Source organism: Scylla paramamosain, chromosome 41, assembly GCF_035594125.1.
Source record: "Scylla paramamosain isolate STU-SP2022 chromosome 41, ASM3559412v1, whole genome shotgun sequence".
Classification (NCBI taxonomy): Eukaryota; Metazoa; Arthropoda; class Malacostraca; order Decapoda; family Portunidae; genus Scylla; species Scylla paramamosain.
In genome coordinates this window covers 420,448-445,000 of record NC_087191.1, presented here as the reverse complement: position 1 = coordinate 445,000, position 24,553 = coordinate 420,448, and the positions used below count along the sequence as shown (strand labels likewise).

The 24,553-nt window shown below is 40.4% G+C and overlaps 1 protein-coding gene across 1 annotated transcript in view; it reads right to left on the bottom strand.

Moving 5' to 3' along the window:
* The window catches only part of LOC135092788 (balbiani ring protein 3-like), a 109,530-nt gene that overhangs the window by 71,195 nt on the left and 13,782 nt on the right, over window positions 1-24,553 (bottom strand). Inside the window, exons 7-8 of the mRNA XM_063991469.1 lie at window positions 22,966-23,088; window positions 12,433-12,555 (exon numbers count right to left, since the gene is read on the bottom strand). Of these exons, the coding sequence (XP_063847539.1) occupies window positions 12,433-12,555; window positions 22,966-23,088 (246 nt within the window). The remainder of the gene's footprint in view (window positions 1-12,432; window positions 12,556-22,965; window positions 23,089-24,553) is intronic.

The following is a 24,553-nucleotide window of genomic DNA, read 5'->3' as shown; positions in this document are numbered from 1 at the left end:
TTAAGAATCTTTCTGTTGAGGATATATTAAAAAACTTTAGATAGGCAGGAAATTAAAGCAATAGGACGGTAATTTGAGGGATTAGAACGATCACCCTTTTTAGGAACAGGCTGAATGTAGGCAAACTTCCAGTAAGAAGGAAAGGTAGATGTTGACAGACAGAGCTGAAAGAGTTTAACTAGGCAAGGTGCAAGCACGGAGGCACAGTTACGGAACACAATAGGAGGGACCCCATCAGGTCCATAAACCTTCCGAGGGTTTAGACCAGCAAGGGCATGGTAAACATCATTGCGAAGAATTTTACTGGTAGCATGAAGTAGTCGTAGGGTGGATGAGAGGGGAGAACAAGCCCAGAATCGTCCAAGGCAGAGTTTTTAGCAAAGGTTTGAGCGAAGAGTTCAACTTTAGAAATAGATGTGATAGCAGTGGTGCCATCTGGTCGAAATAAAGGGGGGAAAGAAGAAGAAGCAAAGTTATTGGAGATATTTTTGGCTAGATGCCAGAAGTCACGAAGGGAGTTAGATCTTGAAAGGTTTTGACACTTTCAGTTAATGAAGGAGTTTTTGGCTAGTTGGAGAACAGACATGGCATGGTTCGGGGCAGAATTATAAAGTGTATGAGATTCTGGTGATGGAAGGCTTAAATACATTTTGTGGGCCACCTCTTTATCATGTATAGCACGAGAGCAAGCTGTGTTAAACCAAGGTTTGTAAGGTTTAGGTCGAGAAAAAGAGTGCGGAATGTACGCCTCCATGCCAGGCACAATCACCTCTGTTATGCGCTCGGCACACAAAGACGTGTCTCTGACACGGAAGCAGCAGTCATTCCAAGGAAAATCATCAAAATAGCTCCTCAGGTCCCCCGAACTAACAGAGGAAAAGCGCCAGAGGTACCTCCTCTTAGGGAGATCCTGAGAAGGGATTGGAGCGATAGAACAAGATACGAGTAGGGTGTTGCACTAATTGTTCTAGGTCGTGGAGGATAGCAAAGTTGAAGGCTAGTTCACCAGGATGGTCAGTGAAGGGAGTGGAAAGGCAAAACTGGTGGTGAACATTGAAGTCTCCAAGAATGGAGATCTCTGCAAAAAGGATGAGGGTCAGAATGTGCTCCACTTTGGAAGTTAAGTAGTCAAATTTCTTATAGTCAGAGGAGTTAGGTGAGAGGTATACAGAGTCACTCTCAAACTAAATTTATCTGTGCTGTATACCTCTCATCTAACTCCTCTGATTATAAGAAATTCTTTGACTACTTAGCTACAAAAAAAGTGGAGCACATTCTGACTCTCTCCCTTTTTTTTGCAGAGATCTCCATTCTTGGAGACTTTAATTGGACGATTCAAGATTTCTTCTTCCTCCCTCTCCTCCACCATCTGACTCCTTCATGATCCCTATTAAAATTCTTCGCAATGATGATTTCCATGCCCTCGCTAACCTAAACCCTCGGAAGGCTTATGGGCCTGATGGGGTCCCTCCTATTGTTCTCCGAAACTGCGCCTCTGTGCTTGTACCTTGCTTAGTCAAACTCTTTCAACTTTGTCTGTCAACATCTACCTTTCCTTCTTGCTGGAAGTTTGTCTACATTCAGCCTGTTCCTAAAAAGGCTGACCGTTCTAATCCCTCAAACTACCGTATTATTGCTTTAATTTCCTGCCTATCTAAAGTTTCTGAATCTATCATTAACAGGAAGATTCTTAAACATCTATATCACTTCACAACCTTCTATCTGATCGCCAGTATTGGTTCCGTCAAGGCCGCTCTACTGGTGATCTGGCTTTCCTTACTGAGTCTTGGTCATCCTCTTTTAGAGATTTTGGTGAAACTTTTGCTGTTGCCTTGGGCATATGAAAAGCTTTTGATAGAGTCTGGCACAAAGCTTTGATTTCCGAACTACCCTCCTACCGCTTGTATTCTTCTCTCTGAAACTTCATTTCTAATTTCCTTTCTGACAGCTATCCTATCTTCTTCAGTGACATTCGGTCTGTCCTTATTCTATAATCTAAACTAGAAATTTCATATCTCTTCTCTAGCTAAAATAGGTTCTATGAAGTTTGGTGTTCTGAGACGTCTCCGCCAGTTTTTCTCAACCCCCAACTGCTAACTCTGTACAAGGGCTTTATCCATCCATGTATGGAATACGTTTCACATGTCTGAGGGGGTTCCACTCATACCGCTCTTTTAGACAGGGTGGAATCGAAAGCTTTTCGTCTCATCAACTCCTCTTCTCTAACTGACTTTCTTAAGCCTCTTTCTCATCGCCACAGTGTTGCATCTCTTGCTATTTTCTACCGCTATTTTCATGCTAACTGCTCTTCTGATCTTGCTAACTGCATGCCTCCCCTCCTCCCGCGGCCTCGCTGCACAAAGACTTTCTTCTTTCTCTCACCCCTATTCTGTCCACTTCTCTAAAGAAAGAGTTAACCAGTATTCCCAATCATTCAGCCCCTTCTGCGTAAACTCTGGAACTCCCTTCCTGATTCTGTATTTCTACTTTCCTTTCATTTGAACTCCTTCAAGAAGGAGATTTTAAGACACTTTTTCTTAAATTTTTGACCACCACTTCGGACTCTATTCGGGACCAGCATCTCAGTGAGCTTTTTTTTTTTTTAATTAAATTTTTGTTGCCCTTGGCCGGTGTCCCTCCTACATAAAAAAAAAAAAAAAAAACTAGAATTTTGTTTTTAATACCGATATCTTAAGAACTTTTAAAGGTTTGTAGCGGCGTCATATGACAGCGATGTTGCGGCGCAACAAACTAAATCAATCAAATTTTAATGATACTTTTACGGTTCTAAAGACAGATTCACAAAATTTCCATGGCCTCCATGGCTACTCACGTGCAGAGCCACAACAAGAGCAATGAGCGTCACACTGCCAAGACAACTTCTGCTCGCCCTCACCGCAGCTCGCCTTGCAAGTGCCGCCGTTCGCACTACATGTGGCATGAGGAGAGCAGCCGCCTGTGGAAGGAAAAAAAATAGAATATATATATATATATATATATATATATATATATATATATATATATATATATATATATATATATATATATATATATATATATATATATATATATATATATATATATATATATATATATATATATATATATATATATATATATAAACAAACAAGAAAGCCAAGCAAAGCTAACCAAAATCAAATGAAACCTCCACCTACTAAAAGGTCAAGTCATTAAGTACTACCAATGTAGTACTCGAGCTGTCCATGGTTACTCACGTGCAGAGACACAACAAGAGCAATGGGTGTCACACAGCCAGGGCAAGTTCTGCTCGCCCTCACCGCAGCTCGCTTTGCACGTGCCGCCTTTTGCATTACATGTGGGATCAGTTGCGCAGCCGGCTATGGGAAATTAGAAAAAAAGTATATATATATATATATATATATATATATATATATATATATATATATATATATATATATATATATATATATATATATATATATATATATATATATATATATATATATATATATATATATATATATATATATATATATATATATATATATATATATATATATATATATATATATATATATATATGTATATATATATATTTATTTATTTATTTATTTATTTATATAAGGGGCACCGGCAAAAGGGCAACAAAAATTTATATATAAAAAAAAAAAGCCCATTGAGATACCGGTACCCGAATTAAATCCGAAGAAGAAGTCAAAAACTGAAGGATAAGTGTCTTGAAACCTCCCACTTAGAGGAATTTAAGTCATAGGAAGGTGGAAATACAGAAGCAGGCAGGAAGTTCCAGAGTTTACCAGAGAAAGAGATGAATGATTGAGAATATTGGTTAACTCTTGCATTAGAGAGGTGGACAAAATAGGGATGAGAGAAAGAACAAAGTCTTGTGCAGCGAGTCTGCGGGAGGAGGGGAGGCATGCAGTTAGGAATATCAGAAGAGCAGTTAGAATGAAAATAGCGGTAGAAGATAGCTAGAGATGCAACATTGCGGCAATGAGAGAGATGTTGAAGACAGTCAGTTAGAGGAGACGAGTTGATGAGACGAAAAGCTTTCGATTCCACTCTGTCTAAAAGAGCGGTATGAGTGGAACCCTCTCAGACATGTGAAGCGTACGCCATACATGGATGGATAAGGCCCTTGTACAGATGTAGCAGTTGGGGGGGGGGGTGAGAAAACTGGCGGAGACGTCTCAGAACACCTGACCTCATAGAAGCTGTTTTAGCTATAGATGAGAAGTGAAGTTTCCAGTTTAGATTATAAGAAAAGGACAGACCGAGGATGTTCAGTGTAGAAAAGGGGAATAGCTGAGTGTCATTAAAGAAGAGGGGATAGCTATCTTGAACGTTAAATCGAGTTGATAGATGGAGGAATTGAGTTTTTAGACATGGCACAATATCAGGTTTGCTCTGACACAATCAGAAATTTTAAAGAGATCAGAAGTCAGGCGTTCTGCTGTATCCATGCGTGAACTGTTTACTCCCTGAAGGGTTGAACGTCTGTGAAAATACGTGGAAAAGTGCAGAGTGGTATCATTAGCATAGAAGTGGATAGGAGAAAAAGTTTGGTTTAGAAGATCTTTGATGAATAATAGGAATGATGTGATTACAGAGAGGATAGAAGCTGCATGAGGGTAATTTGGAAATCAAAGCTTTATGCCAGACTCTATCAAAAGCTTTTGATATGTCTAAGGTAAGAACAAAAATTTCACCAAAATCTCAAAAAGAGTATGGCCAAGACTCAGTAAGAAAACTCAGAAGATCACCAGTAGAGCGGGCTTGACGGAACCCATACTGGCGATCAGATAGAAGGTTGTGAAGTGATAGATGTTTAAGAATCTTTCTGTTGAGGATATATTAAAAAAAATTTAGATAGGCAGGAAATTAAAGCAATAGGACGGTAATTTGAGGGATTAGAACGATAACCTTTTTAGGAACAGGCTGAATGTAGGCAAACTTCCAGCAAGAAGGAAAGGTAGATGTTGACAGACAGAGCTGAAAGAGTTTGACTAGACAAGGTGCAAGCACGGAGGCACAGTTACGGAACACAATAGGAGGGACCCCATCAGGTCCATAAACCTTCCGAGGGTTTAGGCCAGCAAGGGCATGGTAAACATCATTGCGAAGAATTTTACTGGGTGCATGAAGTAGTTTTTAGCAAACTTTTGAGCGAAGAGTTCAACTTTAGAAATAGATGTGATAGCAGTGGTACCATCTGGTCGAAATAAAGGGGGGAAAGAAGAAGAAGCAAAGTTATTGGAGATATTTTTGGCTAGATGCCAGAAGTCACGAGGGGAGTTAGATCTTGAAAGGTTTTGACACTTTCTGTTAATGAAGGAGTTTTTGGCTAGTTGGAGAACAGACTTGGCATGGTTCGGGGCAGAATTATAAAGTGTATGAGATTCTGGTGATGGAAGGCTTAAATACATTTTGTGGGCCACCTCTTTATCATGTATAGCACGAAAGCAAGCTGTGTTAAACCAAGGTTTGTAAGGTTTAGGTCGAGAAAAAGAGTGCGGAATGTACGCCTCCATGCCAGGCACAATCACCTCTGTTATGCGCTCGGCACACAAAGACGTGTCTCTGACACGGAAGCAGGAGTCATTCCAAGGAAGATCATCAAAATACCTCCTCAGGTCCCCCGAACTAACAGAGGAAAAGCGCCAGAGGTACCTCCTCTTAGGGAGATCCTGAGAAGGGATTGGAGCGATAGAACAAGATACGATTAGGGTGTTGCACTAATTGTTCTAGGTCGTGGAGGATAGCAAAGTTGAAGGCTAGTTCACCAGGATGGTCAGTGAAGGGAGTGGAAAGGCAAAACTGGTGGTGAACATTGAAGTCTCCAAGAATGGAGATCTCTGTAAAAAGGATGAGGGTCAGAATGTGCTCCACTTTGGAAGTTAAGTAGTCAAATTTCTTATAGTCAGAGGAGTTAGGTGAGAGGTATACAGCACAGATAAGTTTAGTTTGAGAGTGACTCTGTAGTCGTAACCAGATAGTGGAAAACTCTGAAGATTCAAGAGCGTGGGCACGAGAGCAGGTTAAGTCATTGCGCACATAAACGCAATATCCAGCTTTGGATCGAAAATGAGGATAGAGAAAGTAGGAGGGAACAGAAAGGGGCTACTGTCATATATATATATATATATATATATATATATATATATATATATATATATATATATATATATATATATATATATATATATATATATATATATATATATATATATATATATATATATATATATATATATATATATATATATATATATATATATATATATATATATATATATATACGAGTATATATATATATTATTGCCGGAACACTCGAGCGAGAGGTATCTGCACTACAGCACTTTTTTCGTTAGTCAGAACCGAGGAAAGACTTGTGAGGACGAAATGAAGGACAAATTAGATCAGTCTAAAAAGGTAACTAGCTCAGCGAAGGCGAGGAATAGTTTTAGTATTTACTACATGAAATGTGGAAGTATTTTGAATAAAATAGATTTGCTTAGAGGAATGGGGTTTGTAAAAAAAAAAAAAAATGATATCATTAACAGAAACTTGGTTAGATATGTGAGGAAAAGTATTTAATTTAGAGGTTAAGATAGATGGTTATACACAGGAGGAGGCGTCGTGTTATACATTAGGGACACATTACAGTGTTATATTAACAGTAGAATTAAAACAGATAGCAAAACAGAGTCGATATGGGTGGATATTAAGGAAGGATCACAGTCAGTAGTACTGGAATTAGTGTACAGGCCACCGAAAACGCCTCACTGTGGCAGGAAATAAATAGAGCAGGCAGGTACAGTCAGGTATGTGTGGTAGGAGATTTTAATTTTAGGAATATCAACTGGAGCTTGATGGTGGGTAACAAGGAAGCAGAGGAACTTCTTAAAATAATTATGGATTTTTTTTTTTTAAACAGGTAATCTTAGAATTCAGAAGGGGGAATAATACTCGTATATATATATATATATATATATATATATATATATATATATATATATATATATATATATATATATATATATATATATATATATATATATATATATATATATATATATATATATATATATATATATATATATATATATATATATGAGGTTAAAGGCAGGGGAAGAGGTTTTCAGGCCACAATACAATTAATTAGTTAAAACAGGCAGGAGGTTAGCGAGGAAAGCTAAAAACAATTATGAATTAAAGGTAGCCAGCCAGGCGAAGACGAACCCAAGGGATTATATCAGGTATATAGGTCGAATTTTAGAGAAACAATAGGACCATTAAAGGCAGCAGATGGGGAGGTGCTTAGTTCTGGGGAGGAGATTAGTAAAATTGTGAATGAGTATTTTTTTAACTGTCTTCACCCAGGAAAACATGCAGGATATGCCGAATAGTAAGCAGATGTTTAGAGCAGATGAGAATGAGAAGGAGACATATATTACCGTAACTAAGGAGATAATGGAACAGGAGATACATAGGCTAAAAAAGTTCAAGATGAAATATATCCCAGAGTACTTCAGGAAAGTGAAGCCGTAAGTTTCTGTCTTTAGGAAATCACTTGAGTCAGGTGAGGTACCAGTAATGTGGAGGCAGGCTAATGTAGTACCCATCTTTAAGAAAGGAGATAAAACTTTAGCGTCTAATTATAGACCTGTCAGCTTAACTTCTGTTGTAGGTAAAATAATGGAGTAAGTAATAGCGAAGAACTTTAGGGAGCATTTAGACAAACATAACTTGATAAATCAGTCACAGCATGACTTCACGAAGGGGAAGTCTTGCCTGACAAACTTGTTAAGTTTTAACAGTAAAGTGTACGAGGCAGTAGATAATGGTGATATTTATGACATCTGGACAAGGTACCCCATCAGAGCCTCCTGAGAAAGGTTAGGGCACACGGGATAGATGGGAAGGTGTTACACTGGATAAAGTCGTGGCTAAGCGACAGGCGAGAGAGTTGTAATAAACGGATCTAACTCCGAATGGGGTCATGTAATGCAGTTTAATATCAACAAATGCAAAGTATTTATCGTAGGTAGAAGAAACCCACACAGTAGATATACAATAAACAACGAAGTTCCGGTAGGTTCAGGTTACGAAAAAGATTCAGGAGTTATGGTTAGCTTAGCTCCAACTAAGAAAGCAATGCGTAGAAGCCAGAAACAGGGCAAGTAGGGTATTAGGATGCATTTTTAGAAGTGTCAAAAGTAGTAAGTAATATTAAAGTTATATTTGGCGCTGGTCAGACCTCATCTAGACTACGCAGCCTAATTCTGGTCCCCATATTAAAAGTACATATGTCTATTAGAATCAGTACAGAGGAGAATGACTAAAAGGATAGAGGAGATAAGGAGTATTCCTTACGAGGCGAGACTGAAGCTGTTAAATTTACATTCTTTAGAGAGACGTAGGTTAAGACGGAACCTAATAGAAGTCTTTAAGTGGCATAAGGGTTTTAATAAAAAGGGATGTAAGCAAAATTCTTAGGATCAGCAACCAGGGTAGAACAAGAAATAACAGGTTCAAGCTTGAAAAATTTAGGTATAAGAAAGAGATAGGAAGAAATTGGTTCTCAAATATAGATGAGTGGAACGGACTCAGCAATCATGTTGTTAGTGCTAAGACATTAGGGAGCTTTAAGAGAAGATTAGATGGGTTTATGGATGGGGATGATAGGTAGAAATAGGTAGGTATATTTTCATACAGGGACTACCACGTGTAGGCCTGGTCGCTTCTTGAAGCTTCCCTTATTTCTTATGTTATATTCTTATTACTAGTAGTAGTAGTAGTACCTAGTCATAGTAGTAGTAGTATTAGTAGTAGTGGTAGAAGTAGTAGTAGAGAGGCTATACAGGCTATCAGCTCTGTCTGTCAACATCTACCTTTCATTCTTCCTGGATGTTTGCCTGCATTCAGTCTGTTTCTAAAAGGGCTGACCGTTCTAATCCCTCAAACTACCGTACTATTGCTTTAATTTCCTGCCTATCTAAAGTTTTGAATCTATCTTCAACAGGAAGATTCTTAAACATCTATCACTTCACAACCTTCTATCTGATCGCCAATATGGGTTCCTAACTGGCATTTCAGTGGGCATTTTTTTTTATTGGATTTTTATTGCCCTTGGCCAGTGTCCTTCCTACAAAAAAAAAAAAAAAAATTATATATATATATATATATATATATATATATATATATATATATATATATATATATATATATATATATATATATATATATATATATATATATATATATATATAAGACCACTCAGTCAAGAGTTGTCATCAAAAATTAAAGAATAAGTGTCTTGAAACCTCTCTACTCAAAGACATAGGAAGGAGGAAATACAGAAGTAGGCAGGGAGCACCAGAGTTTACCAGAATGAATGATTTGAGAATACTGGTTAACTGTTCCACTACAGAGGTGGAGAGAATAAGGGTAAAAGAAAGAAGAACGTTTTGTGCTGCGAGGCTGTGGGAGGAGGGGAGGCATGCAGTTACCAAGATCAGAAGAGCAGTTAACATGAAAATAGCGGTATAAGATACAACATTGTGGCGATGAGAGAGATGCTGAAGAAAGTCAGTTAGAGGAGAGGAGTTGATAAAACCCTGTCTAAAAGAGCGGTATGAGTGGAAACCACATGCATGCGAATAATTTTCCATACATGAACGGATGAGGCCCCTGTACAGAGCAGTTGGAGGGACGAGAGCACCTAATTTCATAGAAGCTATTTTAGCTATTGATGAGATGTGAAGTTTCCAGTTTAGATAATAAGTAAAGGACAGACGGAGGATGTTCACTGTAGAAGAGGAGGGCAATTTAGTGTAATCGAAGAAGAGGGGGATAGTTGTCTGGAAGGTTGTGTCGAGTTGATAGATAGATAAATTGAGCTTTTAAAGCATCGAACAATACTAAGTTTGCTCTGCCCCAATCAGAAATTTCAGAGATATCAGGAGTCAGGTGTTCTCTGTCTTCCCGCCATGAGCTGTTTACTTCCTGAAAGGTTGAACGCCTGTGAAAAGACGTGGAAAAGTGCTAGGTGGTCATCAACGTAGGAGGTTTAGAGGATCATTGATTAATAATAGGAAGAGAGAGGGTGTCAGGACAGAGTCCTGAGGAACATCACTGTTAATAGACTTAAGAGAATAGTGACTGTCTGTCAGAGCAGCAATAGAACGGTCAGAAAGGAAACTTGAGATGAAGTTACAGAGAGGAGGATAGAAGCCATAAGAGGACAGTTTGGAAATAAAAAAAATTGCACCAGACTTTATCAAAAGCTTTTGATGTCTAAGGGAACAGCAAAAGCTTCACCAAAATCCCTAAGAGGATGACCAAGACTCAGTAAGAAAAGCCAAAAGATCATCAGTAGAAAGGCCTCAACAGAACCCCATACAGGCGACCAGATAGAAGGCTGTGAAGTGATAGATTTTTAAGAATCTTCCTGTTGAGAATAGATAAAAAAAAAAAAAACTTTAGATAGGCAAGAGATTAAAGCAATAGGACGGTAGTTTGAAGGAAGAGAACTGTCATCCTTTTTAGGAACAGGTTGAATATAGGCGAACTTCCAGGAAGGACAGATAGATGTTTGAGAAACAGAGCTGGATGAGTTTGATTAGGCAAGGTGCAAGCACGAAGTCCCGGAAAAGAAGAGGAGGAACCCCATCAGGTCCATAAACCTTCTGAGGGTTAAGGCCAGCGAAGGCATGGAAAACATCATTGAGAAGGATCTTCATGGGTAGCATGAAGTAGTCGGCAGGTGGAGGAGGAGAAACAAGCCCTCAATCATCCAAGGTGGAGTTTTCAGCAAAGGTTTGAACGAAGAATTCAGCTTTGGAAACAGATGAGATGGCAGTGGTCCCATCAGATTGAAATAAAGGAAGGGATGCTGAAGAAGTAAAGTTATTGGAGGTATTTTTGGCTAGGTACCAGAATTCGCGAGGGAAGTTACATCTTGAAAGATTTTGACATTTTATATTAATTAATTAATTAATTAATTAATTGGAGAACAGACAACATGATTCCTGGCAGAAATACAAAGTGCATGGGATTCAGTTGATGTAAAGCTGAAGTACCTTTTGTGGGCCACCTCTCTTTCTATCATGTATAATACGAAAACAGGCTGTGTTAAATCAAGATTTGGAAGTTTAGGTCGAGAAAAAGAGTGAGAAATGTACGTCCTCATGTCAGACACTATCACTTCTGTTATGCGCTAAGCACACAGAGACGGGTCTCTGACATGAAAGCAGCAGTCATTCCAAGAAAAATCAGAATAATACCTCCTCAGGTCCCGCCCAGGTAGCAGAGACAAAACGCCAGTCACCTTTGCTTTGGAGGTTCCTGAGGAGGAACTGGAGCAATAGGACAAGATACAGATATAAAATTGTGATCTTAGAAGCCCAATGGAAAAGAAAGGGTGACAACAAAAAGCAAGGGGATTAGAGGTTAGGAAAAGATCTTTAGTGTTGGGCGTACCTCCAAGACGGTCAGGGATACAAGTAGGGTGTTGCACTAGTTGCTTTAGGTCGTGGAGGATAACAAAGTTGAAGGCTAGTTCACCAGGATGGTCAGTGAAGGGAGAGAAAAACCAAAGTTGGTGGTGAACATTGAAGTCTCCAAGAATGAAGATCTTCGCATAAAGGAAGAGAATCAAGATGTGCTCCATTTTGCAATTAAGTTAAATCAGTTTTTTTTTTTTTTTTTATATAGTGAAAGGATTTATGTGAGAGGTATATGACATAGATAAATTTAGTATGAGAGTGACTGTAGTCGTAGCCAGATGATGGAAAATTCGGAAGACTTAAGAGTTTGGGCACGAGAGCAGGTTAGGTCGTTGCGCATATAGACGCAGCATCCGTCTTTGGATTGAAAATGAGGATAGAGAAAGTTGGAGGGAACAGAAAAGGGGCTTAGACACCTGTGTTTCGGTGAAGAAAAGAAGATGCGGTTTAGTAGAGGAGAGGTGGTGTTCTACAGATTGAAAATTAGATCTAAGGCCGCGAATGTTGCAGAAGCTTATGGAGAAAAGTTGAGGGCGGTGTCAACACACTTAGGACTGACACCAGAAGAGCAGTCCGAACTGGGGACATTATTGGCTCTTCCAAGACGTGGACTCCGTCGGTTGGTTGGCCTGGTTATTTTCTTATTCCAAACTTATTGACTGAAGAAGTTTCTATGAGTGAAAATAATATGTAATGGATTATATATTGACTAATTAGTATCACATGCAGTCAACATACACGTCACATCTTTTGGCTTGATGATTGGACTTGACTGGTCGATGCCCCCCTTGCCGGCAATTATTTCGTTCATATTTAAATAACACTGCATCAACTTGTTTTCAGCAATACTATTCTTTTGTGCTTAGCACCTACATTATGTCTTATTTATCTGACTGAGCTCTTGGTGCACTGGTGTACTCACTTGCACGGCCACAACAAGAGCAATGGGCGTCACACTGCCAAGTTAACTTCTGCTCGCCTGGACCGCAGCGCTCCTTGCAAGTGCCACCTTTCACATTACAGATGGAATGGCGGGAGCACGAGGCTGTAGAAGGAAAGTTCATGTCCTGTATTTGTGATGTTTGCAAAACTGAAAATTCTGTGAATGTACTCTATTTTATTAATTCATGGTGACTATAGGGAGACGAAATAAAATATCAGCATAAATCAATAAACAAATAAGTAAATAGTAATGATAAAATAAAATTTAAGGATACCTAACAATAAAATAAGCAAATGAAAAAAACAAATATATGAATAAATAGATAAAAGTAATAATAATAATAATGATAATAATAATAATAATAATAATAAGAAGAATAAGAATAATAAGAACAACAGCAACAACAACAACAACAACAATAACAACAACAACAACAACAACAACAACAACAACAACAACAACAACAACAATAATAATAATAATAATAAAAATAATAATAACAATAATAATAATAATAATCTATCTCTCTCACTACTGCAATGTTGCTTAACTTTCTTATTTCTGTCATTGTTACTCTTCTGATGCTTCTAACTGCATGTCTGTATAAGTTTTTTATTAGGCTGGGAAAAATTACATCGCATGTGCACTAATTTTAAACCTAGGCAGGAGGAGGCAGTAGGCACCTGCCGAAACGATAATTACTCCCAGTGAGGTCTAAAACACTGGATCAGGGGGTGCTTATCATTAAATTCAGCTCTGACCTCACTGAACGTTTCCCTTTCTGTCACAATACAAGGGGACAGTCACAGCCTGCCCTCTAAAGACAACTCTCTTCCTCCACACAAAACTACAAGCACCTAACAACACACACACACCCTTCACTCAAAAATTCAAAATTATCATGGCGAATGCTACACCAGCCTAGGAGTCCCCATCCGGGGAGACGACCACATATGTCCCCAGGTTGGACTGCCCTTCTGATAGCGATCCTAAATGTCTCGACACCTTCCTCAACTTTTTCTTCATTAACTTCTGCAACATTCGCGGTCTTAGACCTAATTTTGAATCTGTAGAACACTACCTCTTGTAAGCCTCATCTTTTCTTCACTGAAACACAGGTATCTGAGGCAACTGACAGTAGCCTCTTTTCTGTTCCCTCCTACTTTCTCTACCCTCTTTTTCAATCAAAAGCTTCCCACCATCTGGCTACGAATACAGAGTCACTCTCATACTAAATTTATCTGTGCTGTATACCTCTCACCTAACTCTTCTGACGATAAAAAAAATTCTTTGACTACTTAACTTCCAAAGTGGAGCACATTCTGACTTCTGATCCATCTAAAATTTTTGATTGGGGCAGAACAAACTTGGTATTGTTCAATGCCTCAAAAACTCAGTTCCTCCATCTATCAACTCTACAGAACCTTCCAGACAATTATTCCCTCTTCTTCAATGACACTCAGGTGTCCCCCTCTTCTACACTGAACATCGTTGGTCTGTCCTTTTCTTGTAATCTAAACTGGAAACTTCACATCTCATCTCTATCTAAAACAGATTTTATGAAGTTAAGCAATTCTGAGACGTCTTCCCTCAGTTTTTCTAACCCCTGCTCCTCAGCTGTTAACTCTGTACAAGGGCCTTATCCGTCTATGTATGGAATACACTTCACATGTCTGGGGGTGTTACACTCATACCGCTCTTTTAGACAGGGTGGAATCATAAGCTTTTCGTCTCATCAACTCCTCTCCTCTAACTGACTGTGTTCATGCTAACTATTTTTTTGATCTTGGTAACTGCATACCTTCTCTCCTCCCGCGGCCTCGCTGCACAAAACTTTCTTCTTTCTCTCACCCCTATTCTGTACACCTCTCTAAAGGAAACGTTAATCAGTATTCTCAATGATTCATTCCTTTCTCTGGTAAATCTGGAACTCCCTTTTTGCCTCTGTATTTCCACTTCCTATGACTTAAATTCCTTGAAGAGGAAGGTTCAAGACACTTATTCTTCAATTTTTGACTACCGCTTTGAAACATATTCTAGGACCAGCAACTCAGTGGGCTTTTTCTTTTTATTATATTTTTGTTGCTCTTGGCCGGTGTTCCTTCTACATAAAAAAAAAGAAAACTTAGTATTGTTCTCAATTTCTCCATCTATCAACTCGACACAACCTTCCAGATAACTATCTCCTCTTCTTCAGTGACACTCAACTGTCCCTTTCTTCTATACTGAACATCCTCGGTCTGTCCTTTACTTATAATTTCAACTGGAAACCTCACATCTAATTTCTAACTAAAACAGGTTCTATGAAGTTCAGCGTTCTGTGTCGTCTCCGTCACCCTCCCTCGCCCCTTGCCAGCTGATAACTCTGTACAAGGGCCTTATCCGTCCATGTATGGAATATGTTTCACATGTATGTATCGCTCTTTTGAATGGGATGGAGTCAATAGCTTTCCGTCTTATCAACTACTCTCCTATAACTGACTGTCTCTTTCTCAGCGCCGCAATGTTGCACTCCTTGCTATCTTGTAGTGCTATTTTCGTGCCAACTGCTCTTTTGATATTGCTAACTGCATACCTCCCCTCTTCCAGCGGCTTCACTGCACAAGATTTTCTTTTTTCTCTCACCCCTATTCTGTCCACCTCTCTAATGCAAGAGTTAACCAGTATTCTCAATCATTGACCCCTTTCTCTTGTAAACTCTGGAACTCCCTGCTTGCTTCTGTATTTCCACCTTCCTATGTCTTGAACTCTTTTAAAAAGGAGGTTTCAAGACACTTATCCTGTATTTTTTACTAACGCTTTTGTTGCCCTTGGCCGGTGCCCCTCCTACATACAAAAAAAAAAAAAAAAACTCTCTCTCTCTCTCTCTCTTTCCCCTAGTGGGGACCACCTTGTCATGGTGGAGGGCTTGGATGTTCCTATGCCATGGTGAGCGAGGCTAGGGGGGACTTCGGGCCCTCCTCCGCCCTATTTAGGGGGAGAGGGCTACCCATGCTAGCAAGGTAGCCTATGAGGGACTAGACTAAATGGTTCCCAGGGTTAGGGTGCCAGTACAGGTCAACGGTGCTGTTTACCAGAGGGGCCACCTTTTGAGGCCGTCCTGTGTTGGATGGTTGACTGTCTGGGCTGGGATGCGTTGTGGGGGAGGTCTTACCTCCGTCGTGGAGAAACTTTCGAATCATGAGGTGCCACTTTTTAAAACGAATGGCCGTATAAGGTCGAGGTACCCCGTTCACGGCGGCTTGCGCTTGCCCCCCTCGTAGCTCTAGTAGGCGATTTCCTTTGGTCCCTGGAGCTAATTTATTCTTTTAATGTCGGTATGTGTAAAAACAAAAACTCCTCTGGTCATCGAGGGGCGGTCGACCAGACCCTCGAGACGTCACTCTTCGGTTGTAATGGTGATGTGCAGGCAGGAGCTCGTTCTCCTCCTGCTGTGCTTACCATGATGGAAGACTCCTTGTTTCAGTTTTTGAGTCCTGTCTTGACACTCTTATGATCATCAGTGTCTATGCCTTCATGTCATACCGTGCTATCCATTCGGTTTTGAAGCCTTTTGAAACTGTTCTACCTACCCATTTGAAATACGAGTACGATGACAATTGTCTATGTATTGCTATGTGACATTTATTTCTGACATTGCCGCCAAAGCTACTCTTAAGGTAATAAATTCTCTGCATCTTGGAGATAACAGCTTAACTGCTGAAATCATTCCATCAAGCAATCCAGTTGACAGCGAAAATGACTATTGTCCTAATGTCTCTGATGATGCTGAGGAATGTGTTTCGTGGTCTTTTAATTGCTTCTGTTATCGAGAATTCAGGATTGGAGATTTTAAACTCTGGAGACGTGACCCATTTCCACTGTCAAACCAATACTTTTACAACAATAGATCTCTCTCTCTCTCTGTACTTCTATTTCTTTTCTTGATTTTAAGTGGAACATTTTACCAGACCTATATGGGAGCGATCACTTGCCAATTTTATTGAAGTAACTGATACTGCACCACAGCGACGTCCTCCCCGACGACAGCTAGATAAGGCGGATTGTCCCGCTCAGTAGATGAGATAAGAAACTGTGATGAGGCTGTAACATACTTCACTGATATCTTGCACTCTGCTCCATCCCTAAGACCTCCCATCCCTAAACGTCCTGTTCCATGGTGGAATGCGGACAGTTCAGGCGCTGTTCAAGGAAAGCGTGCCGCCTTTTCTTGCCTTCGACGGCATCGTGGGGGCGTCCACTGTTCGGAAGCTTTTCGACGAGCATGTGAATGTGCTCGCCGCAGTTTAAAGAGGGCTCGGCAGGAGTCTTGGAAGAGTGACGTATCTTCCATCACAGTTCGCACATCACTCACCGAGGGCTTCAACAGAGTCTGCAAAATTTCTATGAAGTACTCTGCTCCTCCCCCACCTGTTTTACCACATGGTGGGGCACGGTGGCAGACCCAAAGACATATGCCGGCCTGTTTGCTGAGCACTTCGTACGTGTCTCTAGAAAGGATTCAACAACACCTATGGCACTTCATCGTCGACATTTGAAATCTGTTGGCGTCAATTTTGCCTCCCCTGATGGAGTGTCTTATAATGTCCCATTTTCTCGGTCTGAGCTACGCATGGCTTTGTCCCAGTGCCATGATTCATCCCCGATGACATCCCATATTCCTTTTTGCGCCACATGTCCGATGTAGCTTTTACATTTTTACAAGACCTCTATAACTTTATTTGGAATACCGGTGATTTTCCATCATCTTGGGGTGTGGCTGTAATTATTCCCATTCTCATGCCTGGAAAAAATAATTCGCTAACGACCAATTATCGCCCCATTTCTTTAACTTCATGCATTTGTAAGTTGCTGGAAAAGATGGTGAATATCAGGCTTATGTGGTACTTGGAGAGAGGTAATTACTTGTCTCCTGTTCAGTGTGGTTTCCGGAAAATGCGATGTACGACTGATGCTTTATTGTCTCTGGAATCTTCCATTTGTGAGGAATTTGCTAATAAGCAACACCATGTCAGTCTTTTTTGATTTAAAGAAAGCTTACAACACAGCCTGGCGTCATGGCATTTTACTTAGTTTGTTTGAGTTTGGTCTTCGTGGTTGACTCCCTATTTTTATACAATAGTTTTTATCTCGTCCTTTTCTTACGGGTATGGACTGGTGGCGATCTGTCAGGAATACATCCATTTGAAGATAGCATGCCGCAAGGAAGTATACTTAGAACACACTTTTCGCTGTAGCTATAAACAGTGTCATTGGTGTATTCTGGAAGGAGTTCTTGGTAGCTTATATGTCGATGACTTGTCTATCTCCTTTTCTGCAGCTCGGATGCCATTGATTGAGGGGAAGCTGCAGGTGGCACTTGGTAGGATTTCTCAGTGGGCCGCAACCCGAGGATTTCATTTCTCGGCTTCAAAGACTGTGGCCATGCATTTTTGCCGCCTTCGTGGTGTTCACCCTGACCCAGACTTGTATTTATATGATAAAAGAATCTCTTGTGTAGAAGAAACTCTTTTCCTAGGACTCATATTTGACAGTCGCCTGACTTGGGTACCCCACCTTCGATTTATTAAGGCAGCATGCATGAAGGCACTGTCACTTCTAAGAGTTTTGGTTCATACTTCTTGGGGTCCTAGCAGACCCTCCTAGCACCGAACTCTTATTCTTTCTTAATTAGAGTATGATTGTGAAATCTATTCGTCTTGTTACTGAGGCTCGGCTCCGTGTGTTGGATTCGGTGCACCACGCTGGTATTCGCCTGGCAACTGGTGCTTTCCGCTCATCCCTAATCCCTAGGCTTCTGGTGGATGCTGGTGTCATGCCATTGGACCTACGCGGTCAGTCACTAGTAATGAGGTGTTGGTATCGAATTCACCGCCTTCCTGAGTCTGTTACTTGTACAACAGTTTCTCATGATGCACGTTCTCCCTTATATGATGCTCGCCCTAGTTTTCCTAAGACTTTCGGATATCGGGTCGAATACTGGCGATTTTCTCCGATATCATTCTGCCCTCCTGTTATTAATAATAAAAAAACCACAGTGCGAGTCTCATGCTTTATTTTTAGAACACTCTTCGACACACTCTGGCTCTGTCCCTCTCTACACAGATGGTTCAAAGTCTGATGCAGGAGTGGGATATAATGTTATATTCCCTTCCTTCTGTCGAGGCGGTAGTCCTGCGAGAGTTGCCCCTGTTTTTATGGCAGAGTTATCTACCATTATGCTTGCCTTAAAAACATTTTTACCTTACCAGTTTCAAGTTTTACTATTTTTAGTGACTCCCCTGTCCTGGGGCATTTTACTCTCTCTCTCCCTCCCTAATTTTATTTATTTTAGAGTGGATTCAACTGCTTCAACGCATGGGAATGAGAAGGCCGATAGACTGGCTAAAGAGGCGGCAACTCGTTTTTTTTTTTTTTTTATGTAGGAGGGACACTGGCCAATCCAATAAATAAAAAGGGACCACTGAGATGCCAGTCCCATAAAAGGGACCAAAGCGGTAGTCAAAAATTGAAGGATAAGTGTCTTGAAACCTCCCTCTTGAAGGAATTCAAGTCATAGGAATGTGGAAATACAGAAGCAGGCACTGAGTTCCAGGATTTACCAGAGAAAGGGATGAATAATTGAGAATACTGGTTAACTCTTGCATAAGAGAGGTGGACAGAATAAGTGTGAGAAAAGAAGAAAGTCTTGTGCAACGAGGCCGCGTGAGGAGAGGAGGCATGCAGTTAGAAAGATCAGAAGAGCAGTTAGCATGAAAATAGCGGTAGAAGACAACTAGAGATGCAACATTGCGGTGATGAGAGAGAGGCTGAAGACAGTCAGTTTGAGGAGAGAAGTTGATGAGACAAAAAGCTTTTGATTCCACTCTGTCTAGAAGAGCGGTATGAGTGGAACACCCCCAGACATATGAAGCATACTCCATACATGGACGGATAAGGCCCTTGTACAGACTTACCAGTTGGGGGGTGAGAAAAACTGGCGGAGACATCTCAGAACACCTAATTTTATAGAAGCTGTTTTAGCTAGAGATGAGATGTGAAGTTTCCAGTTCAGATTATAAGTAAAGGACAGACCGAGGATGTTCAGTGTAGAAGAGCGGGACAGTTGAGTGTCACTGAAGAAGAGAGGATAGTTGTCTGGAAGGTTGTGCCGAGCTGATAGATGGAGGAATTGAGTTTTTGAGGCATTGAACAATACCAAGTTTGCTCGGCCATAATCAGAAATCTTAGAAAAATCATAAGTCAGGCGTTCTGTGGCTTCCATGCGTTAAATACTTACTTCCTGAAGGGTTGGATGTCTATGAAAAGACGTGGAAAAGTGCAGGGTGGTATCATCAGCGTAGGAGTGGATAGGACAAGAAGTTTGGCTTAGAAGATCATTGATGAATAATAGGAAGAGAGTGGATGCCAGGACAGAACCCTGAGGAAAAACACTGCTAATAGATTTAGGAGAAGAACAGTGGTCGTCTACCACAGCAGCAATAGAATGGTCAGAAAGGAAACTTGAGAAGTTACAGAGAGAAGGATAGAAGCCATAGGAGGGTAGTTTGGAAATCAAAGCTTTGTGCCAGACTCTATCAAAAGCTTTTGATATGTCCAAGGCAACAGCAAAAGTTTCACCAAAATCTCTAAAAGAGAATGAACAAGACTCAGTAAGGAAAGCCAGAAGATCACCAGTAGAGCGGCCTTGACGGAACCTATACTGGCGATCAAATAGAAGGTTGTGAAATGATAGATGTTTAAGAATTTTTCTTTTAAGGATAGATTCATAAACTTTAGATAGGCAAGAAATTAAAGCAATATGACGGTAATTTGAGGGATTAGAACGGTTAACCTTTTTAGGAGCAGGTTGAATGAAGGCAAACTTCCAGGAAGAAGGAAAGGTAGATGTTGACATACAGAGCTGAAAGAGTTTGACTAGGCACTGAGGCACAGTTTCAGAGAAAAATAGGAAGGACCCCATCAAGTCCATAAGACTTCCGAAGGTTTAGGCCTGCGAGGGCATGGAAAACATCATTACAAAGAGTTTTAATTGCTAGCATGAAGTAGTTGGAGGGTGGAGGAGAGGGAGGAGCAAGCCCAGAAAATTTGCTCCTTCCACCCTCATTCGCTTTCATGATATAAGTATAAGGATGGCAGTTCTTGCCAGTTGGCAGGGTAGGTGGAAAGATCTGGTTGCCACCATTAAGATGGGTGAAATAACATCTATAACTTTCCGCCCATGGACGTATGTCCTTGTTCAGGGGCGCCGCCGCTCAGGGACTGCACCGGCCTGTCTCTGGATGGGTCACACACGTCTTACTCATGGCTACTTCATGTCCCGGAAATCCGAACCATTTTGTGATGACTGCTTATTTCCCCTTACAGTGCGACACTCTCTAGTGGAGTGTCCCACTCTAATGGAGCTGCGGGAGTGATATCTTTTCCGTTGCCGCGATGAGAATGTTTTTTTTTCCAGATGTCATTGATACTTTTAGAGAGGGCTCTCTTCCCGGGACAGGAGGTCCTTGATTTTGTGGAGAAGGCTGGTCTTCTAAACAAACTATAGATCACCTTTTAACTGCTCTTATTCTATTTACTTTATTATTAATATAGTATTGGGCAGAACTTTATCTTTGCACTGGGAGAACATGACGACAAGTGAGGAAGACACGTAACAAACAATGCCAGGTCTTGGGGCCTGGATCAGTGGGGTCAGTGTCTTGGGCACGTAACGAACAGCGCCAGATATTTGAGCCAATGGAATCACCGTCTTGGGTATGGAACGAACAACGCCAGGCATAGTGGTCTGGGTCAGTGGGGTCAGTACCACCTCACCTTAAATCAAATTAAGTAACTAAGACATTACCATACCAACTCTCTCATTTTTTGTCACTTAAGTTCTTATGGTCTTCCCATTTCCTTTTTTTATGCTTACTTTTATAGTAGTCTTTTAATATTTTTACCATACTTATGATTTTGTTTTTAATACCGATATTTTAAGAACTGCAGTCTTTGTCGCTTTTGAAGATTTGTAACGGTGTTCTCTTAACCCTGACTCGTGACTTGCAGTGCTCGCCTGACCCTGACTCGAGACCTGCAGTGGTCTCCTGACCCTGACTCGTGACCTGCAGTGCTCGCCTGAATTTGACTCCCGTAAACTCTCTTTTTTTTTTTGTATTGACTTTTTTTTCTCATCTTTTGTGACCTGCAGTACTATCTGAACCGTTGCTGTGAGTCTCGAGGTGTTTCCATGGATCTTATCTCTGTCTTTAATGCGATGAACCATAAAACACTTGATTAAAAGTTGTACCTCCTTCGTATATATTGGTGGATATGTCGGGATTTTTAACGTATTCACTGCTAGAGATATATTTTTCCAACACTTTTGTAACCTAGTGAAGAAAAACAAAACCTCCCATTCTGTGTCATTATTCCTTGTATGTTCATGGAAACAATATTTTAAAGCGCTCTGAACGCTAACAAAGGAGAACCATGGCAGTGAACGGTTACAGTCTTTTTAGTCACTAGATGAAAATGTGTAGTTGTTGATGGTGCTACCTTAGTACTTAAGCTCTTGTTAGAATGGTGTCTTCACATACAGGGCTAAAATAAGAGAAATGGGCGTCACACTGCCAAGGCAACTTCGGCTCGTCTGAATCGCAGGTCGCCTTGCAAGTGTCGCCTTTCGCATTTTTATATGGAATGGCGGAAGCAGGAGGGAGTTGAAGGAAAGTTCATGTTCTATACTTGTGATGTTTGGTTCAGTGTGATATTATGAACATGTTTATAATGGATTCCGATTCCAGATTTGATTTATGTACGTAAGAAACAGACACACACACACACACACACACACACACACACACACACACACACACACACACACACACACACACACACACACACACACACAGATAAATAATGACTGATTTAAAAAGGGAAGGCATCATAACATCGTGCTCATGTTCAACAAAAAAGAAAAAGAAATATTAATAATTAAATATAATAAAATGAATAAATGCGTAAATAAATATAAATAAAATGAACAAAAAAAAAAAAAGAAAAATGTAATAACAATACCATGTCAGGGTTTCAGAATGAGAAGCGGGTACATCCAGTACTTTCCAATCAGCCAGCCAGACACCTCCTCTAATTAAGTGTTACAAAAATATAAGAACATGAAAAAAAAAAAAAAAGGTGAAGCAGCAAGAAGCCGTCTTTCCTACACGTGGCTGTCTCTGAGAGAAACATGTTTACCTATGTCCAATTATCATCCTCATCCATGAATCTGCCATCTTTTTAAAGATCCAGAATAACTCAGCACTAACAATCTGATTACTGTCTATTTTATTCATCCATCACTCTCTTTAGGAACTAATTCCTTCTACTCATAAAAAAAAAAAAAAAAATCATATGCAACCTCTCAACTTTCCCGGTAGCTAAACACCTCCTTTGATCAAATGATATCAAGTGTTATAGCTCGTGTAGCTCATGAAATTCATGGTAACACCGAAGTTCTTTTATACTCACGTGGAGCAGCACAACAGGAACAGTGGGCGTCACAGTGGCCGAACAACTTCAGCTCGCCACCACCGCAGCTCGACTTACAAGTGCCGCCTTTCGCCTTGCAGCCGAGATCAAGGGAACACGGACCTGGGGAAGGAAGATGTTACTCTTTTCTCTGCAATTTTTTTTTTTTTTTTTTTTTACACTTGCTGTGACTTGCAGCGTTTCATCAGGACTCGGAGTACCCCGGCCCAGCTCAAGCTTTGATTCGTACTAGTTTTCTGTTTTCAGTGTAAAATGATGCCTTCTGTGTTCATCTGATTGTGCGCCATTCCAACACCGCCATGTGATTCACTCTCTCGTCTTCACCCTCAAATTTCCCTATTAATTATGATACATTGGCGCTTTCCAGAGGTAAATTAGGCACTAGCAGTTAAATCACACATCGCTGACGCCGCCTCTCTTGCCCTTTCTTTCAACCTGCCCAGTTTTCCCACTCCTCACCCACTATATATATATATATATATATATATATATATATATATATATATATATATATATATATATATATATATATATATATATATATATATATATATATATATATACATACACTTTGCTATCTCACCAAGACTATTTTCAAAGGTCATACAGATGATTAGGCGTGTTCTCAAGAATGTTTTTTTTTTTTCCTGTTAAAATGTGGAAATGTTGCCAATTTGGAGGAGGCAGTAGACACCTGCCGAAACGATAATTACTCCCAGTGAGGTCTAAAGCACTGTTCAGGGGGTGCTGTGAACTTATCATTAAACCCAGCTGTGACCTCACTGAACGTTTCCCTTTGTGTCTCACAACACAAGGGGGCAGTCACAGCCTGCCCTCTAAAGACAACTCTCTTCCTCCACACAAAACTACAAGCACCTAATAACACACACACCCTTCACTCAAAAATTTTAAAATCATCATGGCGACTCCTACACCAGCCTCAGAGTCCCCATCTTGGGAGGGGACCATAAATGTCCCCAGGTCGGACTGCCTTTCTGTCGACGACCCTAAGTGTCTTGACACCCCCCTCAACTTTTTCTTCATTAACTTCTGCAACATTCGCGGTCTAAGATCTAATTTTCAATCTGTAGAACACCACCTCTCCTCTTCTAAACCTCATCTTCTTTTCCTCACTGAGACTCAGGTGTCTGAGGCAACTGACAGTAGCCCCTTTTCTGTTCCCTCCTACTGTCTCTATCCTCATTTTCGATCCAAAGCTGGATGCTGCGTTTATGTGCGCAATGACTTAACCTGCTCTCGTGCCCACGCTCTTGAATCTTCCGAGTTTTCCACCATCTGGCTACGACTACAGAGTCACTCTCATACTAAATTTATCTGTGCTGTATACCTCTCACCTAACTCCTCTGACTATAAGAAATTCTTTGACTACTTAACTTCCAAAGTGGAGCACATTCTGACCCTCTTCCCTTTTGCAGAGATCTCCATTCTTGGAGACTTCAATGTTCACCACCAGCTTTGGCTTTCCTCTCCCTTCACTGACCATCCTGGTGAACTAGTCTACAACTTTGCTATCCTCCACGACCTAGAGCAATTGGTGCAACACCCT